The 16,487-nt window shown below is 38.6% G+C and overlaps 1 protein-coding gene across 3 annotated transcripts in view; it reads left to right on the forward strand.

Annotated features, from left to right (window-relative positions):
- The first annotated feature begins 4,393 nt into the window (after window positions 1–4,393).
- Window positions 4,394–16,487, forward strand: part of IRAG2 (inositol 1,4,5-triphosphate receptor associated 2) — a 38,780-nt gene continuing 26,686 nt past the window's right edge. Inside the window, exons 1-11 of one of the 3 annotated variants that reach the window (XM_048934375.1) lie at window positions 4,394–4,501; window positions 5,998–6,619; window positions 7,310–7,420; window positions 8,158–8,338; window positions 8,551–8,627; window positions 8,706–8,784; window positions 9,823–9,981; window positions 11,167–11,284; window positions 12,695–12,745; window positions 14,287–14,364; window positions 14,812–14,868. In XM_048934375.1, coding sequence (XP_048790332.1) covers window positions 6,025–6,619; window positions 7,310–7,420; window positions 8,158–8,338; window positions 8,551–8,627; window positions 8,706–8,784; window positions 9,823–9,981; window positions 11,167–11,284; window positions 12,695–12,745; window positions 14,287–14,364; window positions 14,812–14,868 — 1,506 coding nt within the window. In that variant the 5' untranslated portion in view covers window positions 4,394–4,501; window positions 5,998–6,024. Of the gene's footprint in view, window positions 4,536–5,997; window positions 6,620–7,309; window positions 7,421–8,157; window positions 8,339–8,550; window positions 8,628–8,705; window positions 8,785–9,822; window positions 9,982–11,166; window positions 11,285–12,694; window positions 12,746–14,286; window positions 14,365–14,811; window positions 14,869–16,487 lie in introns of all 3 variants that reach the window. The other 2 variants (XM_048934376.1, XM_048934377.1) reach the window with 2 other exon arrangements.

Genomic DNA, 16,487 nt, shown 5'->3' on the forward strand with positions numbered 1-16,487 from the left:
AATTTCCTTATTGGTATAATATTAGGACCTTCATAATCTTAAACCCAACAAGTGTGGAAATCAGCAGAGGCTAAAGAAAAAAGATTTCCTGTTTCCTTACATTCTTAGTGCCTTTGTGACTTTTGAGCCTTGAATCTATTTAGTTTTAGTATGAGCAAGTATTCTAAGTTGCCTAGGTATTATAACAAATGTATCTCAAAACCATTTCCCTGGAAAGAAATAAGAAATCTGTGTGCAGAACAAGGAACTCCAGATTTGTCAATTCTACCTTAGTGATTAAAAATTTAAAGACACTTCTCCCTTTAGAGCTTTCTTGCTGTGAGTCTGTGAGAAGATGGGCATCTCACTCTTCTCAGAAATCTAGCTACTTCTGGGATGGCAGGTGAGACATGATTTATTTGCAAACTGCAACAGAAGACAGTACTTTCAGAAGGAAATGCAGAGTACTTGCATTCACCAGAAACACCCCCCCCCAAACCCCACCCATTGGATGTGCATAGGCATGTATAAACTTATACTGTTGAAAAATGAAGTAGTCTATAATTGGGTTACGGATCATAACACACTAAATTCTACAGGACTTCAGGGTGATGAGCTGTGCATGAAACACTCATTGTCAATCCTGCCATTTCTCAGCTGATTCACATAAATGAGGAAGTGGCTCTGGCATGTAATCAATACTCTAAGTGAGGGAAGTAGAGTGAAGCTCACTGTAGCAGCATGATCCCTTATTAGAAAGAACATAACCTATGCTTATTCTTAAAGATGATCTAAAGGGCAGAGGCTGCTTATCCTGGCCCTGTAAATGATAAAAAGCCAATTTCTGGGATTGGCAGTCAGTGCTGACGTGTGTGAAAGTTATTGCGTGGTGGAGATTTACCTTTTGGAGCCAAACATATATCGGTGACTTTTGTCACGACCATGTGTTTTCCCTGATGATTATCTGTTTTTTGCTCTTGAGTGAAAGGTGTAGCTGTTGTATGTAGGTGGCCAGTAGATACATCAGCAAGTATGGTATTCTTATAGTATCAAGGTACAAATGTACCGTTACCATGACTCTTTTCTCTTACCCTCATTTCTTCTGTGCATTCCTCCTAGTATGTTAACTCTTTGGCAATTTCATCTCACTGCAGTCTGGTATGTGAACAGCATCTACCACAGCATTGCTATAGCTGATACGTACTACCCATTACATCTTAAAAGATTGAACTACTTGAGGCAGAGTCTGCAAAGTAGGAAATGGCAAACAACTAAGATTTTCGTTTAACACACAGCAAGGGAATTTAAGCTTGTTGATAAGGCGTTTCCAGTGGTAGCACAGTGAAATATAGATTGCCTTAAAAGGCTATGGATCTATAATCCCTGAGAAGCTTAGAGAATAGATTAGCCAAGCCAGTTTTAGAATTAGTTGGTAAACTGATCTTGCCCTGGGACAGAGTGATGAACTGTATCGTTTCTGAACATCTTTATCTGGCTCTGCTTTTATAATTCTGTGGTGTTTCAAAGCTCACTCTGGATTTTAGCACCATACGTCCAGAATGGGGTAAACTTTATGTCCAAGTTCTATATTCACCTTGTAAAATCTGTTCTCTGAGTAAAATTATCTGTCATCAGTTGACATAGAAGAAGCCTAAAATATCATGTGAACATGCTTTTCAGCACTGTTTTTCAGAATGGACCCAAATTCTCTGAGCACTTGTATTTTCATGGTGCAGTTCTGAAGGGAAGAGAAGCAAGGCATACAATTACAGAGATCATGAGTAGCTGGAGTAAAACTTAACTACTCTGTTGCCCGTTCAACACAATAATGTCTGCATGATTCCTGTGCTACTGCATCATTTCTGAAGCTGCTTTTCTTCTTTTCTCTAGACTTTACAAGAAGAACTGTACTAAAAACTGCTTGAGTTACAGTGCAAGAAGTAGAAAAGTTTGTCTGCTAGGGACTGTGTAAATTGCCTCACACAGAGCCTTTGTTGAGATCTACAATGTGACCAATGCTGTGTCCAGGTACTACTGTTTTCAGAAGAGTTTGAAAAGAAGGAAGAAATTTCAAAAGGTAAAGTAAATGAATGAATGAATTAATCGATAAGTTATATTGAAGATATTAGATGAGGCAAGGGATATTTGTAAGTATCAGGAAAGAAGAGAAATAAACAAATATTTGAAAGGTGCAAACATCACAAAAAGAAGTATTAGTTGTGAAGTTCGGTGACTCATAGAATAGTACAACATTTTTTTCATGGTTGGAAATGTCTGGGGCAAACACCAGGAAGAAGAGTCCAGCTGAAAAAGTTTTCTTCAGTTTGCAAGCTGGAAAAGAGATCTGACCACCTAAGTAAATGCATTTACCATGTAAGTTAGCAGAAGCATATACTATCAAACACATCACACAGAGCATGCCTTTCTGTAGTGACAGAAGCACCAGAGGCCAAGGAGTCCTCTGACCTTTACTTCCATCCCCATGAACTTGGCAAAAAGGATTCTTGTCTTTGTCAAGAAGTTACCTAGAGGGCTACCAACTATAGTAAGCGTTATGCATGTAGTCATGTGCTCTTGGCAGAGCAGTATGTTTGTCACACAGTCTCACCCATGGAGCTGGGCAAGAAACATAAACACTATCACTGAGAAGCTGGATGCCAGCATTTTGCTGGGTGGAACTGTGGAGGTTACACAGAGAACCTGAGTGATAAATGGGCAGTCAGGAGTCAGAGATGGAAGTAGTCTGCTCCGCATTCTTGACATAGTGCCCAAACTGTACAAGCACCATCTGTAAAATGTGCTCTTTCCTTACCCATGGATACCAGGAGGGGTGGAGAAGGGTTTTATATATTTGTATACATGTATTTATATACAAAGTATATAACTTGTGTAGAGGAAAATGTTGAACGCTGAATCAGGGAGTGCTTTCAAGAGAAGCCAAGTATCTTAGGATCTCTGCTATATTAGCACTTGTAAAACTTCTAAAATGTTGGTCCTCAATACTTTCTCACACCTCTAGAATACATGGCACAATAACTTTTGTATAGTATGTTGATGTGACTATTAGGAGAGTACGTATTAGGGTCTAATTAAACCTCAGACCCTATTAGTGAAGCACTTTTATCTGTCGCCCTGTTTTTGACTCCATCTTTCTCAGTATAGATTACGTGGTCAGTAGGCAAGGACTGTTTGCCCTGCTCAGTGCCTGCTCTGCTAGCTACACACTGCATGGGTATCATCATCACCTGGAGGAACCTCTTGAGAACAGGCCACTTGTTCCTGTCAAGGTAGGAAGGTGTGAGTACTGTTTTAATGTGGGAGGCCTCCTCTTCAAATTGGGAAGTTAAATAGCTTCCTGTACACGTAATGAATTGCTCAAAGATAAAAGAAGTAAGAGATGAGGCCCTCAGCTGGACTGGCTTGCTCTTGGAGATAATACCTCTGTATTAGAATCAGCTTTACTCCTGGAAAAAAGTGTCTACTCACAGTGCTCACTCACCTGCTATTTAAGCCAGAACCTATTGCACCAACACCTGGTATCTGGCAACACTACTGAATGGCAGTGTCTACTTCTTGTTTTAGTTAACATTTTTCCACAAAACAGAAATGTCAGTGCATTTCCACATTTGGAGTTTAATCACAAAGTGACATCAATTCTAGTTTTCTGCAGGTGTGCCGAAGCAGCCTGTGGTAGACAGGGAGGTGCCATTTCTCCAAGAACTTGGAGCCTGGTGGGGTGCATGGTTAGAATTTATGTGACAAGCAGTAATGTTCTCTCAAAAGCATTGTATTAACTGATTCTATTTCTTGCTATTTGTAAAACATATACCTAATGATCCACAGTGTTGAAAAACAAATCTTGATTGAGAATATAGTGTTGAAAAGAGAAGCACGCTAGCAGTCTTTATAGCAAAACTTGTTTTCTCATAGAACCATGTTTCAGATCAGATGGCAACACAGAGACTCTATAACCTGCAAATTTCACTCTCTGAATTCCTTTAAAAACTGATAAGAGCTACGACTTTTCATATGATTTTTACATTCCCTGTTCAGTTTCTGTACAGGAAAAACTAGGTGAGATCTGCTGCCTAAAAGCTTACAGCACTGGAGAAAAATAAGAAAACTGTTAATTGAAGTGAGGAACATCTTGGGTACCTCAGATCTGAGCAAAGCAATAAACTGTATTGTTATTTTCCCTTTAGAAATTGGAGTACTGGGGCAGTGAAACTAAGTGCATTGTAAATCAGGGTAGCACGCCTAGCAGGCACAAAAGAAAACAAATAAGGTGGCAAAAAAGTTGCAAGCTGACATTTTATTTGCACCTCATTGCAACTTGTTGCCCCATTGGCCCTACAGCTGAGTGGCAGGCAGCAGCAGGTGTACCTTGTTAAGGTGATTTTCCAGAAGGTGAACCCTCTCTGCCTGTATCACTACCAAGGTTCCTTTATTTAAGTCCTAGTCAGAGGAACAGCTAAAGTAGGTTTAGTTGGTGTGTGCTGTTCTTGTCTGAGAGAAAGTGAAGGTATTTTTCTGTGTTTTATTCTGCTGTTGTGAGTGTAAGTCTTATGCTAATTTTTAATCAGGGAAATGTAGGTAATACTTAAAAAACCGTTATTGTTAAGTGATCAGTGTTCTTTTATGATCTGTTGCTTGTATCTGGAGGTATTTGTATGCTTAAAGAATGTAATTAAGCCTAACTGCAATGTGTTTGTGTTTTTTCACTTAAGGTATGTTGTCTATTATTGATATAGAAAACTGTGTTACTTCCTAGCATTTGTTTTTAGGACTAAATTCTGCAAACAAACCACAATGATAATTAAAAATGAACTTTTTTTTTTTCTTTAAAAAGCATGCTGAGTATCTTACTATTGTTATTAATCATAAAGTATTGCTCAGACCAAGGATGTGGTCCATATGTAAATGTTGCTGCTTAAAGAATTAATAGTAGGAAAAAATATATATATATGACTGAAGCAGTGAAGTTCTCCATCTGTAAAACCAAGCAGTTAGTATGCACATAGCTTACAATAGATAAAATAACTGAGTATTTTCTGGTAGTCTGGATTCATAAATACTTGCTTGTGATTTTCCTCTTTATACTACAGGATTGTACAAGCAGTATATCTTATATTAAATGCTAATGAAGCATGTTGCTGTATTAGAGGAAAATAAATATTTGATAAAAGAAATAGCAAGGAATTGTTTAAACCATTTTTTATGTATCTAAAGGGAAAATGGGGAGTTAAGTTCCTAGGGAAACTGATATTGTTTTGTTTTGTGATCCTCAGTCTGAGTAAAAAGATGCAATAGAATGAAATCTACAAGTACCTGAAGCTGTAGGAGATACCTTGAGTAAATAGCTGTTGCTGGTTGCTGTTAAACAGAAGTTTTGATCCTATGGGATCAAGAGGAAGTATATGCTACAAATATGGTCAGAAGTAATAACTAGGGAAGTTATGTGGAATTCTGTTGTTTTTTTTATATATATAATGTTCTATGTTAAACATATAATTTCAAATAAACTAGGATGAGGGGTAAAGATGCTTACTGCTTCCTTTAAGAAGATAGGTAACTACTAGGCTGGAGGGGGGATTTCAGTTTAACTCCTTTATTCCTTACCTTCCCACTACCCCTTGGCATGGTTACAGATCATAGAATGGTTTGGGTTGGAAGAGATGTTTAAGATCATCTAGTTCCAACCCCCTTGTTATAGGGAGGGACACCTCGGTCTAGACCAGGTTGCTCACAACCCTATCCATCTTATCTTGGATGTTGCATTTAAGAATGAGGAGGAAGATTTCAAAATGTATTTCTCACCCCTTCCAAATCTGCAGCACTTCTAGTTCCCTGGAGAACCAAATGTTGTAATTGAAGGCTGCTGTCGTGGCTAGTGTGAGGACCAAGGATTTTCACATCCCTTGATAGCCAAGCTTTGAGCTCTCTGCTCAGTGAACAAGATGGCACGAAGGATGTGTGCCCATTGTTTTGACTATTACATCTTGTCCTTGTTCTTTTCAGACACTTTGCAAGAGTGGGGAATTGATAATGTCTTCAGAACGTGGTGCTAGCAAACGGCATCACAACCCAGTGGACAGTATATGCAGGAAGATCAAATCAATCCAAATGATGGATCAAGTCTCTAACCCTGCTTTGCAAATACCGAAATTTCAGTCTCGCAACTTTGACAGTCCACAGTGCAATATCAAAAAAAATCTAGAAGAAATACTGAAGAAAAGAACTTTCAGAAGTCGTAATAGTGCCAGTCCCCCCTTCTTCAGTCCCAGCAGTGACAGCGTTTTCTCTGCAGACTTGCAGTTGCTGTCACCTTGTTCCAGACGTATCTCAGACTGCAGCTCTGCAGATGCTACGTACTCTGTCATTGAAAGGGAAGAGAGTGCCAGCAACACATGGTTGCCAGTATGTTCCATGGACAGCTGTTCTCCACCTTACTTCACATCCAGAGAGGAGAATGCCCAAAACCAGCGATATGCTTTAGCAAGCATTGAATCTGAAGATGTGCACCGCGAACAGAAGTACATGACATCCAGTCCACATTTACTGTTGTTTGCATCTGATAAAAAGTTGGAAAGTCCTGCGATCCAGCCCCCTGTGCCAAAGAGATTATCTCTGAGTGAAAGAGGTAAAAGTTCTGGAAACAAAAGCTTCTGAGTATATAAACTTAAACAGATTAACTTCTTTACTCTTTAAATGGGTAACAATACGTTTTAGGGTAAGTCTGACTTGATAAGTCTGTTAAAAAGCTGAACAAAATCTCATTTTTTCCCTGAGAAATGTGAATCTCAATGTAAAACATGAATAAAAAATATTTCTTCAGACTTGTTGATTCCTTGTTGAGGAAAGGGGGCTTTAGCTATCTGTGTAGTCCACCTTTAATATGGAAAGATCAAAGTATACACATGGACTTTTTAATTCTTATTATTGAAGCTTTGGGCTTGTTTTCTCAACCTGACCAAGATATGGGAAGATTGGAAGGGAAGAAATAGATACCTGGCTTCATAACGTGTTCTATTTACGTAATATTTGCCTCAAGCAAAGGAAAAGCTAGAGTTCCCAAACATGCATGTATAGAAGTAGGCATGTAGGCTGGTTTCCAAATTCAAGTCCTCAGCTATTATCAGTTTTCCTGCTGTTATTTCTTGGTTTTTTTTTTTTGTTTTTTTTTTGTCACCTGAAAAAATGCATTGTCCAAGCTGTGGTATGCTGTGCAGCCTTATGCTATTGCAGAAACAATACTGCAGTTAGAAGGTATCGTGCATGGAAATTACTATGAGCAAATGAAGATGGGTAATGACAAATTTATTCTTCACAGGACAGAAGCAGTCACGGGGCTGCAAAACTGATGACATGTATGATGTGAGCTTGATCTGTGAAGAAGACTTACTGACCACCATATTTCACGCGTGTGACATACAACGTACAGGTTTGGTGCTTTTTGTTGCTGTTTTTCCAGCTTTCAGTCAATACGTTTTCAAAACTAAGATCATGTTACAGCTTGGGGCATGGTGATCTGTGGTATGTTTAGAAAGAATAGCTGCCTTAGCTAGGTGGCTGTATATGTGGCACATCATATGATCATGTCTCTTTTTTTTATGATGCATCCCTTTCCTTCTTCCCTCATTTCTCCTCCACCCCAGATAACTTTTGCTGTACAGAAGTGCAGAGCAAGTAGAGGAGCAAGCATTTCTGATGATCAGCCATATTGGAGATGCTCTCTTATTTCTTAGAGTTTTTCCCGTTAGGAACAAACTCTGTGAAGCTTCAGAGCAGGAGGTTATTCTTCCAAGTTCCATCTCAAACATGACTAACATTGTTAGGCAGAAAAGTCCAGCAGAGTAAGATGTCACATGTTTTTCTCAATTTGATGAGTGGCCTGAATGCAGTAACACAGTAAATAAGGCATGTTTGTTGTTCTTAAACTGATTTCCACAAATTTAGTAACTTTCATGCTTCTGCATTAGGGGAAGAAAGAAAGAAAAGCCACCACCACCAACAACAACAACAGAAAAACCGTTTCATTTGAGCTGTAGTGATTGATTGTTTGTCTACAGCTCTAGAGGACAATTTTGTGTTCACTATGGCAGATCAGTAATTGCAGCTTTTTTTCATTAGCCTACTGGTCTTCACAATCTGGTACATGGTCCCATGTATCTATTTCAGGAAAAGTAGCAGTTTCCAAGATAGTTGATTATTTGAGACACACAACAAGTCGAGGACTAGAAGACAGTGGTCTTGAAGAGCTGTGCAACATGCTTGACCCAGATCAGAAAGATGTCTCTGTGGACCTTGAAACCTATCATGCCATCATGAAAGAGTGGATTGAAGACTGTAAGAGGAAGTGGTAAGGGCTTCTTATCAATTTATCTCAAATATTTTGTGAAAAGTTTTCCTGTGGTTTGTACTTCCTGTACTTTGGAACATGCTCATGATGTCCAGTCATGACCATGAAGTGGTGTTTGGCTGAAAACTTTAAGTATTACAATTTGGTAAGCAAGATCAACAAGCGCCTCTTTTGTACTCTTGGATGTGACTCTTGATGCTTCTGTATTTCAGGGATGGTAGTGCTATTGAGGAACCAACAGCAAGCATAGAAGACCAGGAGTTTAAAGTACATAGAAACACCTTTGAAGGTGCAGACCACTTTATTCTGATATTACTCAGGAAAGTACTGTGTCTCTATTCCATAACCAAAACCAAATCTTTTTCAGTAAAAAAGACACCGCTTTGGATGAATGTTACGTCAGGAAGCTTGGAGGCATTTGGGGGTGATGTGTCCAAAGGAGACATGTAAGTCTGTTAAAGCAATTCTTTTGCAGAATTTGGTACTCTTATCTTTTGGATTACTTAAGAGCAATTCCTAGAACCACTGAAGCTGATGGTTTCGGAAAACTATTTTGGTGGAAATCCTGATGCTCTTGATAGTGCCGCATTCTTCCTCACAGCTTCTACTCAAAGTGAAAAACAGTAGTAATTTTCCCCACTGGTATCTTAGTCCTTTTGTATCTGTCTACCTTGTTAATTTCCTGTGGTCAAAGTTTTTCTGAGAGGGGAAAATTATGGTTTTTGTTTTTCTTCTTAAACTCTCCCTTCCTCTTTCCTAATTTTTTTTTTTCCAAGTTCTTAGGTACATGATAATAGAATAGTGTTATCTCCTGAAAAATCTGATCATTAATTTTGCTTAGGTTATTTCTTTATTAATAATCATGACTCAGATTTGGATTAAGTTGATACTGAAGTACTTAACACTGGAATTTTTAAAGATCACTTTTTGCACTTTGTGTAGTCACAAATCTTCAGATCTACTTTCTGACACTTCTCTCATTTTTAGGACCTCAGAAAAGTGGTCCTTGTTCAAGTTTCAGTTGAAAGTGTAGTTGCAGGGTGGTTTGGGGGAAGTGAAAGGACTCATTACTAAAGGAGTTGGAAGTATTAGCTAGAGCCTAAGAGTGGGTAAAAGTAAAGGCTGAAGTAAAGTAGAAGATAAAAATAAAGGCTAAAGGTGCTGTCTTGCAGGCATAGGGATGTGACACTCACCTGGTGGCATACTTTCATCGTAGGGAGTAAAAAACACTTCTTGAAGACAAGATATTTGCCTAGTGCTAGTGTATGTGGAGTTTTAGAACTTACCTATATTTGATATTTTGGATTTTGACTGCAAATGGCTGTTCGCTGCAAGCATTGATAGTCCTTTACAAGCCGTCATCTTGCCCCTCTAATTGCTACCACTCAGCTTCAGGATTAAGAAAAAAAATGTCTAAGTTAGTCAGTCACTTTCCTTGACTTTAGTTGTTTTTTGTTTTTTCTCTGGTTTTGGTACTGAAACAGGGAGACATCTGACTTGATAACCTGTGTCGCAGACCTGCAGTACAACAACCTGAAGCTCCAGGAAGAGAACAACAAGCTGAAGCTTACCCTGGAAGCTGTGGATGAGACCAACAACAAATTACTGGCAGATAACGAGAATTTATGCCAACAAATAAAAAGGTGGGAGACCCTGGCACCATCTGTTCTACTGTGTAGTGTAATGTGGGTGGATCTATGTTTCTACCAAGTAGTCCAGCCTTGCTTTGTGCTTGCAGCCTCACTAGTGCTTCTTGCCAGCAACTTTCTTGGCTTCATATTGTGTTTGTGAGGCTTAATCCTCTTGCCTGATTGTTCTGCTCTGTACCTCCTGGTTCTTATTACAGCAGTTACTCATATTTTAGCCTGGTTCTTGCAAGCTGACTTGCATCTAGGCAAAATTTTAGAGTAAATATAAGTAAACTTGAAGGGAAAATAAAAACTGAGGTGATGGGGTGAAAGTCTTAATATTACCAAGAGAAGAGTTATGCCCTGTAAAGTTTCCAGTTCTGTGCTCCATTTTGGGGGGAACTATTCATTTTGCTTACTGCCAAGCAGGGAGGAAATAACTGCGTAAGAGCTATTCTGCTAGTTTCCTGAGGAACTGAAGTATGTTGTCCCACTAGCAAGTATTGCTGCAGCCAGGGGAGCCATCAATGCCATGAGTATAGGGCTTTTTTTACAGTGAGTTCATAATGTTCATCTTAGCCAATTAATTCAAATGTGATGTAGTTATGTCAACTGGCAAAACATTCCCAGCATCTTCTGGGGATATTAAGGCAACAGGCCTGCAGCAGTGCTGGTGTGGGATGTGTGCCCTCATGTCAGACTGTGTGCTTTGTGATGCTGCACGGGCCCAGAGCGAGGCAGAAAAAGGGCCTTGCCACACTGACTAAATGTATATAGGTTAGGGTATCAGGCTGAGAAAATAACGTGATACAAAGCTTATCCTTGAAAACTGAATTGAAATGGCTTTCTTAACTGCTATTGATGAAGTGTTGAAGATTAATTTTCTTGCTCAGGTTAATCTGGTAGTTGACTACAGTAAGCTAGATTGGTAGGTGGATGCAAACAAAAGCATACTGTCTTTAGTGCTATGCCTGCTTGGGTTCTCATCCCTTATTGCAAGTGTGGAAGAGATACGATAAAGTGGGTAATGAATCTGTGAGCCTTTGCTTAAAGCAAAGCCCGTAACTTTTGTTAAGTATCTGTGCCAAAGAATAAGTCCCAAGCAGCTTCTAAAAATACACTGTTCTTAGTATGTCAGCCCTATCTAATGACCACGTGTAACTTGCTGAAGTTTTCTTGGATTTATTTCCCTTCAAACAGCATCCAACATTCTGTGCTGAAAGCCAAATCACTGGAAGAAGAACTAGAAGAAGCAAAGAACAACCTGAACCTTTTGGAAGCGAAGGGGCAGAAAATGCTTTGTCAGAATAAACAGCTGGTAGGTGCTTTTACTTCTCAGGTTGTGTTGCACAATTTCTCATGCCATCTGTAGCACTGCCATGACCATTCGGAGCATAAAAACTTAGTAATATGGCTTTCCCTATGTCAGTAGGTACTGAGGCATTCAAATATGTTCAAAATGTAGTTTCACAGTATTAGGGAAAACACTGTGAAGTTATTGTATGGAACTAACATAAACTGCAGTAAAGATTTAGAAGGGTCAGCCTACCATGGAAGTTGACATTAAGAGCTGTTTTTAATGATAACCACACCGCCATCATTAAGCTCCATCTAATTTAATGTTGGCAGTGTTCTGCCAGAAGTTTAGGTGTTGTGCATTACTACTTTTTTAAAGAACCATCAGGGCAGGAGGCTCTGTTCAGATGCACGTGCAAAGGAGCTGTTTTTCCAAAGTCATCAGTGGGCTCTTGGAATTATCAATGTGAGCTGGTAGCAATAGCAAGGGCCCAGTGGACATCTGTCTATTCTGATTCTGACAGCCAGGAGCCAGACAGCATCCCTCATACAGCACAAGAAGCCCACATGAAGGCATCTGAATTGCACACTAGATGTCTGAGTGGCAAAGCCCATGTGATTGTAAGATATGTAAAGCAGCACAGTAGAGATGTTGATGCTGCAGCAGTTTTAGCAGGTGTTGCTAGATGCTAGAGCAGTCTAGCTGAAGACCATATTTCTGTGTTGCTGCCATGCTCAATGTTCAGTGACATCTGTCTTGCTGCATGGGGGTAGCTGTAAAATTCCACAGCTGTGTGCTGCTGATGGGGCACAGTATTCAGATGGGCATTTACATGAAAGCAAAAAAAGCTCTTCCATACAGAGCAGCTATTCTGCTCCACTGTGCATGTGTTCTTTTTCTGTTTTCTGGTTTGGTTTATACAGTCTTTTCCTTGTGAAAAGGAGATAAAATGGGAGGGAGAAATATGAGAAGTTCTGTAGTTCTGCTTACAAGATGCTTAGTTATTGTCTCCTGAGCTGTGGAGGCACTGAGTAGGACACTACTATTCTTCTTCCTCTGAAATGGAGGGCAGTGATGGAGAAATATAATGTGACGCACAAGGTTTTCAGACTTGTCTGAAACGTGAGCATAACTACCCTTGCTCTCTCTGACCTTGAATCCCTTCCTCCTGTCATCTAATGGTCTAAGTTTTATTCTGATTCGAACTGTTGGAGTCACACTCTGAGTTTAGCTAGTATAGAAGCTGCATAGGTTTCAGCACTCTCTGTTCTTCTCTCTGAGACAAAGGAATGCAAAGTAACAGCTTTGTACTGGGCCTCATGTGTTTGTGCTCCAACGCTTTTGCTTAGTTTGGCTTTGCATTTTGAACTTTATGTACTAAAAATGACTGTTCTGTTTCTGTGTTTTTGTTTTTTTTTTTCTATTAATCAGGAAAAAGAAAATCAGTCTCTTCTCATCAAAATAGCTTCTCTTCAAGAAGAGGTAAAATAAATAATGACCTTGCAAGTACATGTTCTTGTCTAGTTAAATGCTTGTTAGTAATAAATTGTTTGTGGGACTTAGAAGCCTGACATGCTAATTGGATTGTCAAGATATCTCATGTTTAACGACAATGACTTGCTGTAATGCTCCTTATCTTGAAATTGTACTATGCTTCAGACTTTCCACTGGCTGGACGAGCAAGAGTATGAGGTGGGAAGCATGAAGGGATGGGATCAAAGCAGCTTTTGAATTTATTTTTCAAATTCAAAGCTTTAGAAACAAACTTCAACTAAGCTTAGTTTGTACAGCTGTGAATACACTAACTCTATATCAAAATAACCTCCAATTAACACTTCTTGATTGATATTCACTTCTGTAACCCTTCTGTAAGATCCAAAGGAGGAGTTCTTTATGGAGCTGTAGTTTTAAAGAAATATGGTGGCTGGGAATTCCACTCCCAGATCTGTCCTTGGCCCATAATGGATCTGCAGGAGGCTAATGGAGCTCTCTATAGGCTGTTTATTTGTTGAGCTTTTTTTGTGTGTGCTCCTTTTCAGAGGGGAGTTATTAATTCTTAAGTAAATATTCTGATGAAGACTTCTGTATAGATGATAAAATCTTAATACTCGCTTACAGACTGTACTTGTATGGTATTTAAAGTGAGATTATGGAAACAGATCATAAAAAATAATCTAAAAATGTGGTTTTTGGGAATCTATCATTATGCCAAAATATAGAATCATAGAATCACCAAGGTTGGAGAAGACCCACAGGATCACCCAGTCCAACCATCCACTGATTACCGATAGTTCTCACTAAGTATATAGTGTGTGTAGTGTACTATCTACTGTACTTATTTACTATATACTTATATACTATATAGTAGTTGTTGTTCACTGCATGCTTGCTGTGTTGAGATTAGTCTTTCTCAAATACTAGTATGTCTCAATAGCCATTGATTAACAGCATGTTTCTGTTCTTACACTCATGGTGGGCCTGAAAAGCTGATGTTTTCTGGCATTTTGTCCTTCAGTTCAAACAGGGGTTTGGGGGAACTGGAAAATAGAAACTATTCCAGTAGGGTGAGCTTAGCTCATGTAGATGAGAAATAAACTGCTTTGAACTGAATTGGAGATGCTGGTGTCATCAAGTTAACTTCACCCTTAAAATTTTGCTTTCTGACTAAAAGCTTGTCTACAGTGAATATATGCCTTAAGATAGAGGTTGTTACCCTAAACATTCATATTTTTTTGCCTTTAACTTATAGGACTTGCTGAAGGGGGGGAAAAAAAAAAGCACAAGTAAGCAAAAAACTACAGTGCAATTCCTATTGTCCAACATGTTTGCAGCCTCAGACCCTTATTTTGATAGGTGTAGAAGCATGAGAGAAAGTAGGAGAATAAAGTTTGTATGTGCATAAATGCTGTTACTGCTTTAGAGTAGGCAGTATCTTGGGGGTGGATGTGTTATTATTCCTAGTTTCTTCAAAGAGAAGCTGTCAATCTGTTCAGCTGTGCCTAAACATTCTCTATTTTGTTCAGAACATTAGGAATAGCATGGACACTGATGGACTTCAAAAGAAGATTTTGGATCTCTCCAAAAACGCGGCAGAGCTTCAAGTAAGAGTTTCAGGAGACATGAGAAGTTAGATGGTTTAGTCAGGTCTAGCTTTGTTCTCTGAAAGGTAGACAACCCTGAACTTGTGTATATTAAAGAAATGCAGCGTGATCCTTATTTGGCCAGTTTGACAGCTTTGACAAAGGAAATTGCTGTCTGGAGGCTAAAAACTGGGCAATATAGGCAAACCACATTTTTATTTCATCCCTCAAAGTTAGACTTTCAGAAAACCTTTTCTTCACTGTTTGAGGAGATGCATTAGGAAGTTGCACTTTGGTTAATGTTGCTGACACTGCTGGCCCACACAGGCAAGAAAAGAGAAGGGTTGATTGAGACCTGAGAACACTTCTAATTGGGTGCGAGATTTGAATTTTGAGATATATCATACCAGGTAAGAATAGAATTGTGTTATAGTTCATGCTGGTGACTTTGTTCCCTCTACTCTTCAGATGCAGGTACATATCTATGAGAGCACTGTGGTGAATAAAGAGGCAAGCTTAATCCAGGTTAGTTGCTTTTGCTGATGCCTTGAAAATACTGAGATGGGATGCTTTATGAAAAGGCAAGGCTGTGGTCTTTGCTGTAGTGCTTTGATTTCTAGTGTTCTCACATGACAGAACCTGATCCTATAAATGTCTTCAAAGTAGGCGAGATCTGCTTTAGAACCTGATAATGAGTCAGCATAACTAAAGGTTGCTGGAATTTGCTGTTCCTTATTAAAATATATATATATATATATATATATATATATATATATATATATATATATATATATATATATATATATATATATATATATATATATATATATATATATATACCAGAATCTTTTAAAACAAACTTCCAAACTTCAGAAAAAGTGCAAAGACTTCTGAAAGCTACTTCCTTCACTAGAAAGTAAAAGAATGTACCTGCAAATGATCTTTCTCCATCATCTGATTAGCTTTAAATGACTTAATTTTGTGTCAAAATAGCGATCCAGAACTCAGTGGAAAAGAAAATCTGTTTTCTCCATATTGAGATCTGTATGCTGCAGGAAAGCCTAGTTAACTACTTCTGTGATGATTTTTGTACTTGCGCACTTGTGATGTATTTTGTACTTAAATACAAAAACGTAAGACCACATGCAGGTTTTGGCATAGTGAATTGTGCAAAGTGCTTTCTGGGCTAATGAAGTTTCCATTTAGCTGAAGATGCTCTAAATCAGCTGATGAAATGCTTGACTATCAGTTCACTACAAAAAATGTGTGGTTTGAATTCAAATAGTGACAAGACAGAATCAGACTGTGATCTAGCTGATAACTTTATAGCTGACAAGGTGTTCTTCTCACCCTCACTTCTGCTCCCAGAAGCAGCTTAATAGCTTGTACTTTCCTCTACTTGAACAATTTTAAACTTCCATGGGCTATGTATTCTTCTTTTCAATGTTTATTTAGTCTGTTGTCAAGAAGGGAATATTAAATGCTGAATACTAGAGTGTGTATTTCTGTAGGGCAGGGTGATTGGTTTGCATCAACTTGAGGAAATTAGTGTAGAAAATTTGAAACCAGCAAATAGCTGGCTTTAGGATCAGTGGGACGAGGGTTTACCTCAAAGGTATTTTTATTAAAAAGCAAAACAGCAACAACAAAAACATAGCTCTGTGTCCAAAGAGAAATAGTTTCATCAGTTTGATTAAATAGTTTCAGCTCACTGAAAACAACTGAGAAGAGAAGATAGAGGTCATTAAAGGGATGAGAGGAGACAGCTCTTTACTTCAAGTTCTTATTTTCTCCAGGAAATGTTTCAGTTGTATGTGTAGCACATAATGCAACTGAAGCCCAGTGCATAACCCTAAGAAAGCTTCTAATTCTACCAAGTCAGTAGTGTTGTGAGGGTTGATGTGTTCTCTGTCAGACCTTTCACTAGACATTGTTTAATTTACAAAGCCCCCCATGCTCTATTCCCTGTAATCATGAAAGCTAACGAGAATAAACATCTTGGAGAACACAAGTAAATTTAAGGATCAGTTGCTGTTAAAAAACAAACAAACAAACAAAAAACTTATGCTATGCATAATATGGTCCAGATTTTCAACTAGAAGTAGAATGCTGATACAGCAACCAGATAACTGATAAGTTAAAAC

This window comes from Lagopus muta, chromosome 1 (genome assembly GCF_023343835.1).
Source record: "Lagopus muta isolate bLagMut1 chromosome 1, bLagMut1 primary, whole genome shotgun sequence".
NCBI classification, from domain to species: Eukaryota; Metazoa; Chordata; class Aves; order Galliformes; family Phasianidae; genus Lagopus; species Lagopus muta.